Source organism: Diadema antillarum, unplaced genomic scaffold, assembly GCF_040938485.1.
Source record: "Diadema antillarum isolate AM-2024a unplaced genomic scaffold, OU_Dant_1.0 seq00000437_RagTag, whole genome shotgun sequence".
NCBI classification, from domain to species: Eukaryota; Metazoa; Echinodermata; class Echinoidea; order Diadematoida; family Diadematidae; genus Diadema; species Diadema antillarum.
Window position 1 is genome coordinate 1214960 of NW_027271414.1, and position 13340 is coordinate 1228299.

The 13340-nt window shown below is 38.6% G+C and overlaps 1 protein-coding gene across 1 annotated transcript in view; it reads right to left on the reverse strand.

Moving 5' to 3' along the window:
• LOC139732579 (uncharacterized) overlaps positions 1-11356 on the reverse strand; it is a 179261-nt gene extending 167905 nt beyond the window's left edge. The window contains exon 1 of the mRNA XM_071643432.1: positions 11155-11356. Coding sequence (XP_071499533.1) covers positions 11155-11356 — 202 coding nt within the window. The remainder of the gene's footprint in view (positions 1-11154) is intronic.
• Positions 11357-13340: the final 1984 nt, after the last annotated feature.

The window sequence follows — 13340 nt, forward strand, 5'->3', positions numbered from 1 at the left end:
CTTATGATGCATAACATACGTGTATTGTTAGAGATATTCATCATAATGATGATCATTACTTATACGTAAACATATTTTCATTATTGTTATTTTTATTATCATTATTAGAATTTTAGAATTATCATTATGATAATTATTATCATTATTATTATTACTACTACTACTACTACTACTATTATTATTATTATCATCATCATCATCATTATCGTCATTATCTATATTATTACCGTTATCATTATTGTTGTTGTTATTACTATTCGCTGTTGTCGTTCTTGCTTTGTTTACAAATTTGTCTTATCCTAACATAATATGATTTGATTAACTGGCTTGAATTGAAGGCCAGACGATTGCTTCAAGGTCTAGGTGTAGATAGTTTAGATTGTAACAAGCAAAATTTTAGGCCGAAAAAAAAAAACAATGTCAGGAAAACTCTGTAGAGCTACTGTACTACCTACTCAAGACACCTCCTGCTTCTCCCAAACCCCCCCCCCCTCGATTCTTTTCCTCTTCATTCTTCTCCTCCTTTCGTAAAACATTCTTTCATTGGTCTTGATGACTCTCAAGAAAACAAGCAATGACATAATTATCCACAGTTTACGAATTGTATGGATTTCTCTTGAAATGATAGTTTACTCCAGTGCATCAATGAGATTTGGGCCTTTGACTTGGTATATTGTGAGTCACGTGTGATATGAAACCGCAGAAATAAATTGACACTGAATGCATAGGTAAACCGGTTGATCTGATGTCACCTGCGGTAAGTAGATGGATTTTCCAGGAAGACTGGAAGGTTAATTGCAAATAATTAAAAGAAGGACAATCATTCATGTACAAATATTGTGTACATGATATGCATGAGTGAAACAATGCTTCTCAAATTCGTGCAAACATGTTTTGATTCTATTAATAGATGTGTTGCAGAGCCCTTTGTGTATAGGCCTACATTGTCAGTGGAGGATCCAGAGGGGGGCGCACCGGGCGCGCGCCCGCTCTTTATTTTTTGGTGAAAACAAAAGAAATAAAAAGAAAAAAATGGGGGTGCGTGTTAATAATTGTAAAGGCACCCCCCCTTTACGGAATTCCTGGATCCGCCCCTGCATGTCAATGGAGACTAGAAGGTACTCAGCATAATTTAACCATGGAGCTACAACACTGTTGTAGCTCCATGATTTAACTTGGCTTCCATGTTGAACATCGTCTTTCCACCGTTTTGGCATTCTTCAATCCAATAATTGCATCTCATACATTATGAAGGGAGGCTACGCCCATTCTGATTAATACCCGGATGTACTTCACGGATACGTTGTCTACTTATTGCCATGGAGCTACACGTAAAAACTGGCAAAGTGTCACTTCGCGTCAATATCGAGTCTGCTACAAGCTATAATATGCTAATACAGTAGGTTACATAAAGTGTGGGGGAGGGGAAGATGATCAATTATGCAAAAAAAAAAAAAATCAGCAGTATTATGACGTTCGATGTAGACTGAACGCAGATGATCTTGGTGTGACGAGAAAGCAAAGAAGCAAAAGCAAGTAAACTCTCGCGCGATTGACGGTTTGTAATAGGGTGAAAGGTCGGACCAGGTAAATCGTGATGATGTTCCTGGGTCTGACTCAGCATCAGAGTCCCTTTTTTTCTTTCTTGAGGAGACTGACAACACTTTCGTTATTCTTTACACGTTGCCCTTTGTCCGCGCGCTCCCCTTTTTATGAACCCGCGCAATTACTCATTTCAAACAATACGTCTTACGCAATGTCTACCAGAGTGGTTTCTTATTTACTGTCTTCAAAAGAAACATACACACAAAAAGACAGTCAAACAGAAGATTACAAATACGTTGTCTGCGTGGACCAGGGCTATATAATAAATAATCGGTAATGCTCATCTTTGATTCCGCTGCAAGACGTGTCTAAATGGGTAAGCTATGACAACAGTTTTATCCCCGTGTGCATTTTCCTCGACATGTTCAAGTTTTACCTAATTAATAGGCCTACAGCATGCAATCATACAATAAAACGATAGAGGTCTTATCCCTGTTGAAAGCATTTTTTTTTTTTGGGGGGGGGAGTAATATGTATATGTATGGCGATATGGAATGTTCACGTTTCATATTTCATCCTTACGAAACGGTGATGCCAGAAGCAACCAAACATAGTCATGTTACCATACAGGTATGAATGACGTCATGGCCTACATCAAGTATCAATTGACCTATATAACAACGCTTGAAAACTCGTGTATATTGTTTTAGACATGAAGGCAAACGGAAAACCATGCATCCTTCGCCTCAATACTTTGTTGTGCTGCAGTGTCGCCATAAAAGAGGGACGAGGTTGCATAGTTTGTTAAACCATCGACAAAATTATGATTTGGGGAAAATTTTGTCTGAACACCAGAGTTAGAGAGATGAGGGTGTATGACATCAGCACCAAACTAATTTGCATATAGTTGTTATTGATATCACATTGGGTGAAAACATGTGAAGACATTTCAGTCATTTGCATTGCAGTGTCCCTTAAAGGGATGGTACAGTATTGGTGGAGATGAAAACTGGGCTTTAACTTTTTTGCGAGATACCAAGAAAATAGTTCAGAGCATACCATCAAAGTTTATTTAATAACAATCGGATTTGGAATAGCTGAAACATCCCAAAACAAAGTAAAACAAAACAATCGTAATAAAATGTGGGTCCCATACTTAGTTAGGATTGCTCTGTTTTGGATATCTCGGCCATTTCAAAACCAATTTTCATCAAAGAAACATCGAATCCCTCTTGGAATTACATGCTCTTTCATATTTCATAAGAGGTTTCTCATTATCTCACCAAAACAATGATAAAAACCTGAAGTTAAGTCTCAAACAAAACTTTACGATCCCTTTAACGACGGACCCATGAGACTAGAGTTTATTTTAGTTTCTATAATGTTATACCAACATCCGCCAGGTCAATTTGACAAGCATGAATGAAACCCCCCTTTTTTAAGAACAACAGCTGATGGTATCATGACTATATGGTTATCAATATATCGTATTTCAATGGAAACCAATGCATTACAGAACGTTACAACCAAAGTATTCTGAGAACACTTCATTAAGTGGTCTAAGTCAAGTGTTTAATTCCAGGGTGTTATTTCAAGCATAAAAACGTCCCTCTTTCAGGATGTGAAGACTCTAAAAATACACTTCCGCTTTGGTGTAGTTGTTTCTCAAAACTACAAGCTAGCAAACATGACACCCCTTGTCCTGAACATACTTTTACACGCGCGATATTTTCTTTGTATAAGCACAATTATGATTAGCATAATTATGATTAGCATGAGGGAAGTTAGCCCAGTTCTCGGCTGACGCACGGAGTGAACAGAAGCCACGATCATATACCGTGCTATAAATACTGAATCGGCGCGCAGCGAAAAGGCGTTGAAGCGATGCTGTCCGAGTGTCTGCGGAAGGTGAAAACGAGACCTAGAGATTCGGTCATTATCCCTAAGGAGAATTAGGACGTGGAGTATTTGATAGATTAGTCACAGTCTCCCCTCTCATCCAATGGCCTTGAAAGGAATATTAATTAACCCTTCGTTTGCTATGAATGACGATTGGCACACGAAACCCATAGCCTTGTACAACTGTATATCAATAGTGTATAAAGTCCCTGTATGGCACAGAAAGGGTTAACTGTCGGACTAATCAAAAAGAATTTGACAATGATGACAATGTTAATCATGATGTTGACAATAATGATAAAAAACTGATAGTGATGGTTTATAGTATTAATTGTGAATAAGAGCGGCAATATTAATAACAATTATAATATGAGGATAACAAGAATTTTATCTTACCATCATGATGATGCAACACACACACACACACACACACACACACACACACAAACACACACACATACACTCACCCACACACACTCTCTCCCTCTCATCGGCCGCTTGAATTGCTAAACATTTCTAAGAGCGAAGTTTAACGATAAACACAACGTAGAGCACATTTTAAAATGTTCTATACGCGTACCTTCTAAACGACAAAAGGAAGGAGTTAATGATTCGTTTCTTTTTTACTCGAAGAAAAGATAACTCCGAGGTGAAGAGGCATCAAGTCACATTGTGTTTGTTGTGAGAACAATTATTATCAGAGCTATATACTTTAGTCGGACATCCTGGTTTGGTCGCTGTAATGTTTGTACTGTTAAAGGGGATAAACGTGATGCAGCAAATACTTTAGCTTGAGGAAGAGAAGAATTCGAGGATAACGAATAAGTAAGGATTGGAGGGGTAAAAAATACCCCCCCCCCCAGAATAATACGAGCTAGTGCGATACGAACGTTGCAGAAATAATGGGAGACTGATAAAACTGAACCGATTGAATAATACCGGCTGAAGTTAATTGTTTTCGTACGTCGCTTTAAGAGAGCAAAAATAACCACGCCCCGAGCGAGCAGCATTTCTATAAGGGTATACATATGCACTCTTGGTGCTGCGTTTGTAAAGCAATCGATCTATCGTGCTAAGGTTTCGGGCATTGAGACAGAACCGCTCTGGCCCGTAATCTTCAAAGCTGTCTGACATCAAAACGTCATAAACTGGTCTTAAAACATTCAGTGATAAAACCCAATTCTGTCAACTTCATGCCAATATCAATCTGTTCAAAAACGGAGGGTATAAAAACAACAGTATCCAATGCCAAAATTCCATGCAATTCAATTTTAGGTCAACAAAACAAACACTTTTGCAGTAACTTAAAATTCCTTCAAACGGGTCATCGCCGCTGAAGCAAATAATGCGTGGAGTTTCGGAATGCCAAGTAATTGTGGACAATGTCGTATTAAATATATAGGTCCCACATAATACAACAGTATTACTTTTTCTTCTCATACTAGAAAGATATAATCCAGGGGACTTAGCAATCACGACAAAGTCTGAAAATGTGTGGAGTACGACTATCATCCTGCAAATGTACACAGCAATATTTTCTTTGTGAATATTATTGTTAATTTTGACGAACCAGCCCTTTTGATGAAAATGAATATACAGCGTACGATGCAATTATTTCTGTGCTCTTATTGCTTATTTTCGTGAAAAATGAAATAGATACAAGTAACCCATTTGATTACATAAGGTATATACGACGTATTATATTACCATTTTTATGCCATTGGAGAAACGTCATAACTCGATCTTATTTTCTTTACCTCTTATATCTGAAAGCGCGATCCAATATAATATATATATATATATATATATATATATATATATATATATGTGTGTGTGTGTGTGTGTGTGTGTGTGTGGGTGTGTGTGTGTTGGGTAACTCATCAGTCTATTGTTCAGCACCTTTGCTACTCTATTTACAGGAAAAGCTCGTACAGTGTACTCATTATCCATTGAACACTAATGCTTAAGACTTGGGTCGTATTCAAAATGTGACGTGCATTGTATCATATCATATGTTCCATTATGAATGAAGGATTAAAAAAATACACGAAGTGGTCGGAGCATTATCGTGTAAAGTAATTTGAAAACACGTTTAACAAGTCCTCCTGCCTTTGAAAAACATCATGATCAAGTGATTAATCGATTGTAGATTTTCTTTTTGTTGTGTTTGTCGGCAGTACCTTGTTACTCCCAACGACCTTTTGATTCCACAGTGCAACACTACTTGCAGCGTCGATCCCAATGATTCATAGTCCAATTAAGCCAGTTCGGCGTTCCATTTACGCATGAACAGAAAAAGATTATTTGTACCAACAGGACATGTTGATTTTTAAATTCATGATAATCATCTGTGATGTAATGATTATTCAAGTAATCCTTGCAAATGGTGCTGGCCACTAATGCCAACACATCCATCTGACAGCAAAAGTGGTATTTTGCTATATCAACATAGCAGGGGGGAAAAACTGTTAATACATTCAGTGCGAAACAATTAAATGGATGCTTTCCCAAGTGTTTATAGTTGATGGACCATTCTGGTCACTCGGTCTGACTGATGAATTCCATCAATTGTTTTGTCAGACAAGCTAATTTATGCATTTTGTCGCTTTGGAAACGAGTGAAGTGTCTGACCAACTCAGAAAATAGAAAGGTCATTCGTACCCATGTGCACATGAGCTAACTCCGAACTGGCTTACATGTTTAAGTTACTTTTTACAGTCTGAGCACAGTAACAGTCCCTTCTGCGAATGCTTTCTCACTGTTGGTTGGAGAGAATGTCAGTTGAGAATCGACCTCCCCTATAAAGTTTCAACCATTTCCTTTTGACTTATAACGCATAGTGGTTCATTCTTATCAATATTTTACGATTCGGAGAACATAATTCTACCACAGAAAATTTAAGCAGTACTTTGTGCAAACTTGGACCATAACGCATTGGCCGCGTTGTAATATATTCGGTGCTTACAAAGCATGTCGTGGTATTTGCTACTCTAAATCCTTCCAATTCCAATCCTAACCCCATTATCATGTTTGCAAAGTCCCAGAAAATGAACATGGTTTAAAAGGAACAATCACACAGTACAAGCGGAAGACAGCCTAGAATCTGGCCGACACCATCGGCACGGTTCCGCGGACGGGCAGGGCTGGGGTTTCCTCCCCCAACAGATTTCCATGTACCCATTGTGGATAATTCTGGGTACCTTAGGCATGCTAGGAGCGACAACTTTGGATACAGCTGACACAATTTTGTCACGTGGAAACTGTCACGAAGTGCAAGCTGCTGGTATACTAATACATTGGTAAATGACTTTACTACAGCAGGTGAAACTTTGCAGGCACGACACGCTATGTTCAGGACACCACAAGATACATGTATTACACACCATACACACTGGAAGACCAGTTTAAAACACAAAAACTTTAAGAACGTTTTATACGGAGTGGTACGGAGTTCGCCCGGGGAGCACCACCGGGGAATACTTACCCCCTTTGCGGTCCGCCATTGGTATAACGTTCTCCTTTCCTGCCGCTAAATGCTCAAAGAAATGAGGTATTCCAAATTAGGTCCTGTCATAGAACTGAAGCTGAGAGGCATCAGTGTAAATCTGGCACATCTCCGGGACCAAAGCACTTTTCTATTGCCAGCAACACTCTCCAACTTTTCATGCTTTATGGACTTTAGTTCGTTACGGACGTCATAATCCCAGGCACTTTTCGGTACTTAATCCCACAAACCTCTGGATACCATGCTTGCGTCGCTTGCCTAGCAATTGTGTGTATTAGCGTTTAGCACGTGTGTGATTCCGCAACCTGCGATTGATACACTCGCCTTTACACGCTCACAATGTATTGCTTACGTACACACACACAGCACAGGTGTGCTGTCAAAAGGAACCCCCATTCAAAATAACGTCTGCTACGAACGTCCCAGCGTCGTCTGGTTCATTGTGTGCAGTCAGATAATGGATGATCACTGTGCTCCAGACGGAGAAGCGCCAAATGAGGGCGCTAATTCTCCAGCCATGGATTAACTACGGATTAATGAACTGAATCTATTCCTGTGCTATTTCTATCTACATATGATATGATGTACTAAATCTGTCCTCACCCATATATAAGAGATGATTTAAGCCAATCAGTGTGACCCAGCGAGAATTTGATCATACTATCTACAATCTAAACGACGTTAAAACATTTTTTTTAATAGAATGTCTACAAAGTATAGAATGAAAAACGTATCGACTAGTTTCACTGCGAAATTTCTCCGATTTCCAATTTTGCAGACCTACATCTCGAGGTTGTTGTGCAAAATAATTCTCTGTGATATTGTAATCAGGTATAGAAAAAAAAAGGTATCTTTACAAAGTTTCAGAGGTGTTTATTGAAAACTTGCGTCGTTATCCCAAGTGGCGTTCAAACTTTATCACAGTACTTAGTGGGAGAAACTTGTTAAGGATTAATTCGATTGAAGGAACCAATGCTGTATAGAGGCAATTGAAGTTTGTTTAGGACTGGCTGCTTCAACTATACCACTGCTTCAAATTAAATAATCTGAGCCCTATTTAATAAAGCGAGAGTCATGATTATCTTGTAATCAGTTATAACTCTGACCCATTTAAAATCGATTATAACTTCAAGGATCAACTATACGTTTTTGTTTTATGAAGAGACTTGTTATCATTGTGAAGTTACAAAAAAAAAAATTCTATGAAAAAGAGGATGGAAATATTTGATTTGGTTTTCTTGATGACAAGTATTTAACCTACTCATTTTTTGCTGTTGAAATATCATATCTATGTTTGCAAGTTCCAGGCCAAATATTTTAATGTCGTTTATTTGGAAACCCAGTTGAAACGTAACGAAGATTTAGAGTTTCATGCTGCAAAGAAGAGAGACAAAATAGCTCTACATCTTCAAAAGTGGAGGATCGATTTTGACACTTTAGATATTTATGCTCTGATTCTTTTTTTTTTTTTGTCTTTTTTTCTATATTTTTGGCGGGGGGGGGGGGAGGGGGGTAACAGTTCGTTATTCCAAAGCTTCGTTAACTAAAAAAATATGATATAAGGTTTGTTATTCCAAAGGTTCGTTATTTTGAAGGTTCATTAATCCGAAAATGAAATAAGGTTCGTTATTCCGAAGGTACGTTAATCAGAACACCAAATAAGGTCCGCAGTTCCGAAGGTTCGTTAGTACGCAGCTTGTTTTCATTTTAATATACAAGCCTTATCCACCTATATATACAAGCCTACAAGCCGTAGTTTGTCAAAACCAATAAGATTCGCACGCGGAAATGGGCAGAAAGAGACACTGCCCTCAATCTTACATTCCCTGGAGGGACTTGAACCCTAACCCTGCTAGAGAGCTGTAGCAGGTCGAACTTCTTTTAATCCTTTGTGTGACACATTTATTTAATGTCTATAGGTTTGTGTGTGACATTTGTGCACATTTGACTTATTTGACACATAAAGGGTTAATGTAAGGGGAACAATGTTGTAAATTTAATTCATTTATTTCATTCTCATTTTTCTTCCAACAAAACATAACACAAGGTAAATCAGAAAATCCATCATTATAACCATACTTATATACATTACAAAGGATAAATGATAGTCAGCAAACTCATAGAAATAAACTATGTATACATACGGGAAAATACAAAGTTATAATTTGAGGAGAAAAAAAAAAGAAAAAAGAGAAATCTCTAAACACATCCAACTGTTGTATTTACCTGTGCCAGTCTAGACGGGTCATCCCACAAGACCGAGACCCACGAGTCATACAGCCCATGAGTTCGACATTGAAAACGGTCCACGAGTCATACAGCCCATGAGTTCGACACTACGCAAATCAAGCCCATGAGTTCGACACTAGGTAAAAGCTGCCCATGAGTTCGACAGATATGTATCGGTCTCATGGGCCTTGTTCGCTTAGTGTCAGACTCATGGGCTGTATGACTTGTGAGCTCTATATGGCTCGTGGGTTGTATGACTCGTGAACTCTATGACTCGTGGGTTGTATGACTCGTGGGTGTCGGTCTCGTGACGTGCACCCGTCTAGACGACGAGCTGTCATTTTTCTCCAGCATCAATCATCAACCATCCTTATGAACTATTTTCGCAACGATGCAATGATGATTAGATAAGAATTTGATTCAAAGAACTGTAATGTATGGAGGGGCAGACTGAGAACAGTTCATAATTTTTCTCACACAAGCACATCTGATGATAATAACAATAATATTTCTGCAGGTAACTTCATATTATTAATTTGCCTCACTCATTGGGAAGGCTGGGAGGATCATCAATGATCATGATAATGTCCGAACATACCTTAGTCATTCGTAAAACTGGAACGAATGTGCAATTCATACCAAGAAAAAAATAGAATTGTGTTTTTCTTTTTATTTCTTTGTACAACGATGTACTATTGTGACATCACAATTGTTCAATTGTTGCAGAGTAGCCATCGAAATAGGGTTGCACACGGAATTTAATCAAAAGTGTAAAATTCGTATCTTTCACGCCCACCGTCTTGTTTGAGCGTCCAACTTTTGCCGAACCAGTTCCAGAACCATTCATCTTTCTTGCATTAACTGAATCCACGCGTACATTCAGGTATTGTATACTTCGGGGGGAATTCCCCTTTAAAGAGATTATCCGGTAAAGAAATTTTATCATTGGTTATGCACGTAATCATAGTTCGCCACTGGCTTTCATTCAAGCCGTACCTGATTATATTTTTAGATAAAACACCGCGGTATTCAAGGGGCAATGATAATAATATATGATGTAGACATTCACAACGCAGGATACATACTCAAGGCGCTCACCTATACATAGGTTTATGCGTAACAATCTACGTTATTTGATCTAAAATATTATCTCTGTCTGCCTAGAAACGTGTTTGATTTAATCAAGAGGTAAGCACTAATGCGGAAAATTTTAATCCCGTTCCATGAAGTCCGAGTCTTTTTATACAAAAAAGCTAACTGAGAGGGCGCTGTTCTGGATAACCGCTCTCATAATGATCTGGATTAACTACTGTTCGGACAATTTACTGTCTCAGTTCACTGAAGTTCACCCCACCCAATTTCAGCATTGCGATCAGACCACACACATGATTGTGATGTCACAGTAAAATCGTAGAGGTGAATTTTATCTCAAACCAGCAGGGCTGAAATCATCAAAGTTCGTATACAAATTATTGTCAGTCGACAAGCTCCCTTGTGAAGACATAGTATTGTATATCTATTATCTAATGATAACGTTTGATTTGTTTAAGATTTTTATGGTTTGATTTTGATATCAGTATTGTCTTGGACAAATTGATTTTAATAGGGTTCCATTTTTTTCTCTCTTCTTTTCGGTTTCTTTTAAAAACAACAACAACAAGAACACAAACAGGTGCGGGTAACAATAACAATTTGTTCAAATTTGGCTCTAACAATGTCTAATGAAATGAATTATCATCATTACGAACAGGATGAGAAAAGTTCTCTCGGAATTAGATATGACACGAGAGAGTTACGAAATGTAAACGTTTTTACCGAATAGTAACATCACGGGAAGGGGGGATGGTGCGGGGACTGAGTACCCGCTGTAGCTCTTCGGGGACGTCGGTTCATCTCGATTCGTGTGAGCACCGTACGCATTGGAGTGAATAGGACGTTGCCTCCGAAACACCAAGCACACGACCATGTATACTCACCTTCGATGACCGTTCCGATGGAGTTCAGCAGTGGTCCAGGCTTGCCAGGCGCGGGTGGGGGGCAAGAGCACACCCACAGTCTGGTCGCGCCAAACTCGGCTGCACCTTCTACGTGGAGAGCTGGGTGAGTTAGTAGGCCCAAGAACCAAAGATTTCTGACACCTCTCTTTAGTATTGATATGCCCTCTTCTGCAAGCCTCATGTCAGTTGAAACATAATAAGCCAGTTCACAGTTAGCTCATGTGCACATTGGTATAAATAGCCTTTCTCTTTCCACTCGTGTTCGAAGCGACGTAATTCATCAGCTTGCCTGACGTAACAATTTATTCAAAGAATTCATGATTAAAGTAAGAATGAACTTGAGTATAAATACCAGGTGACTAGAATGCATCCATTCCATTGTTCTGTGTTGAATGAATTAACAGCATTTTCCTATGATATTGCCAACTAACAGGCTTGCTGTCAAGTGGATGTGCTAGCAAGCACCATTCGTAATGATTACATGAATAATCACTACATCAGAGATGCCTATATCACTGAATTTAAAAACCAACATGAGTGATTGTACAAAATGGCTTTTTCTGCTCAGTCGCAAAGTTGAACTGTGAATTACTGGCTTATTGTGCACAAATCATCCGATTCCCTACTTTGATATCAGCTGAAATCTACGCTGACTGGTGCGTGACGAACGTGTTTAACTACGAGAGGTAAAATATTTAAAACATTTCATCACCCCTCCTGTGAACAGATGTTGATATAGAATAATACAGGTGCAGAAAATCAACAGCCTAATATAATAATGCCCTGAAGCTAATGAATTTGTTGCGGATGAACTGGTATAGGGAGCCACTGGGTTAATCCGTTCATGCTAGGCATGATTATCATATTTTGAACCCAGTTTTATGTGTGTATTGGTTGTTACTATGCTGGCCAAACCTCTTGCTGTCGCGAACGTTGTTACAAACATACCCATGAAAGGTATACCTTCAATAATTATTTCCATTATTACTACAAGGCTTGATCTCATAGAAATCGCCTTTACATGTAATGGTATAATTTTCTATGTGAAACACGATACTTCACAGCAGCGGGGTTGTTTTTCTATGAAGGGAGGGAATGTGTTTATATAAAATATCACATCTTCCACTATATGTAGGCTATTTTCTTCACACTGATTATCTTTTATGATATTTTCATATACAGTCCACTCCCGTTATAACGAACACGATTATAACGAAATTCCTATTACAATGAAGTAAAAATTCAGGCCCCAATATTATCCGCTCTGAGTTTTTTATCTTTTATTTGTTCGGTTATGACGAAATTCCGATATAACGAAAGAAAACTGCCAATCCCGAGGACTTCGTTATAACGGGAGTCCATTGTATTTCATATCATTTAAGTTTCCATCTGAATCGTTGTATCTATCCTCTTCCAAACCGATGAAGTTCCTTCCAGCCACCGAGCGCTGTGCTCAACATTATTTTTCTTCTCTCATTTCTAACAACTCTACTCTTCCTCTGACCCTTGTGACCCGCTACAACAAAAGGATCCTAAAGTCGCTGACGGCTGAGCCGAGAAAAACAAGTTTGAAGTTATATCATCAAAATTGGGCAAAACTATAGGATTTCTGTTTTCGGCATGATTTTGTAGTCTAATATTTTGTCTATCATCTGCCGAAATTTTGGAGCTAAATGATAAAAGGAAAGGCAAGAAATCAGAGTTTTTCTGGGCCTTGATTTTCCGACTTTCAAGGTAACAGAAACGTGTCCGAAGATTTGGATTTAGCGCCGCAGCTAGACTCCGCCCCTAGAAACAAGGAATTGATCTTATTGGTCAGTGCGTGGCATCCTGATTACTGATTGGTCGTGCATAGACTGCCGTCGCTAAGCTTGAATGAACATCGCGGAGGTTGCTAGGAGCATACCTTCTATTGTCATGCGGTGAAAACTGTTTCGCCTCCCCTTGATCATGATAGCGTCGGAAGGAAAACTTTGAAGACGTTTTTCTCGCAACTCTGATCTCCCCAACCACTTGACATGCGCTAATATAATTATCGATATGTCCGCAACCGAGTACTTTTATGAGTTGTGTTATGTATGACATTAAAGTAAAAGAGTAAAGGAATAAGCCAGTTCGTAATTAGCTTATGTACACATTGGTACAAATGACCTTTCTTTTTTCTC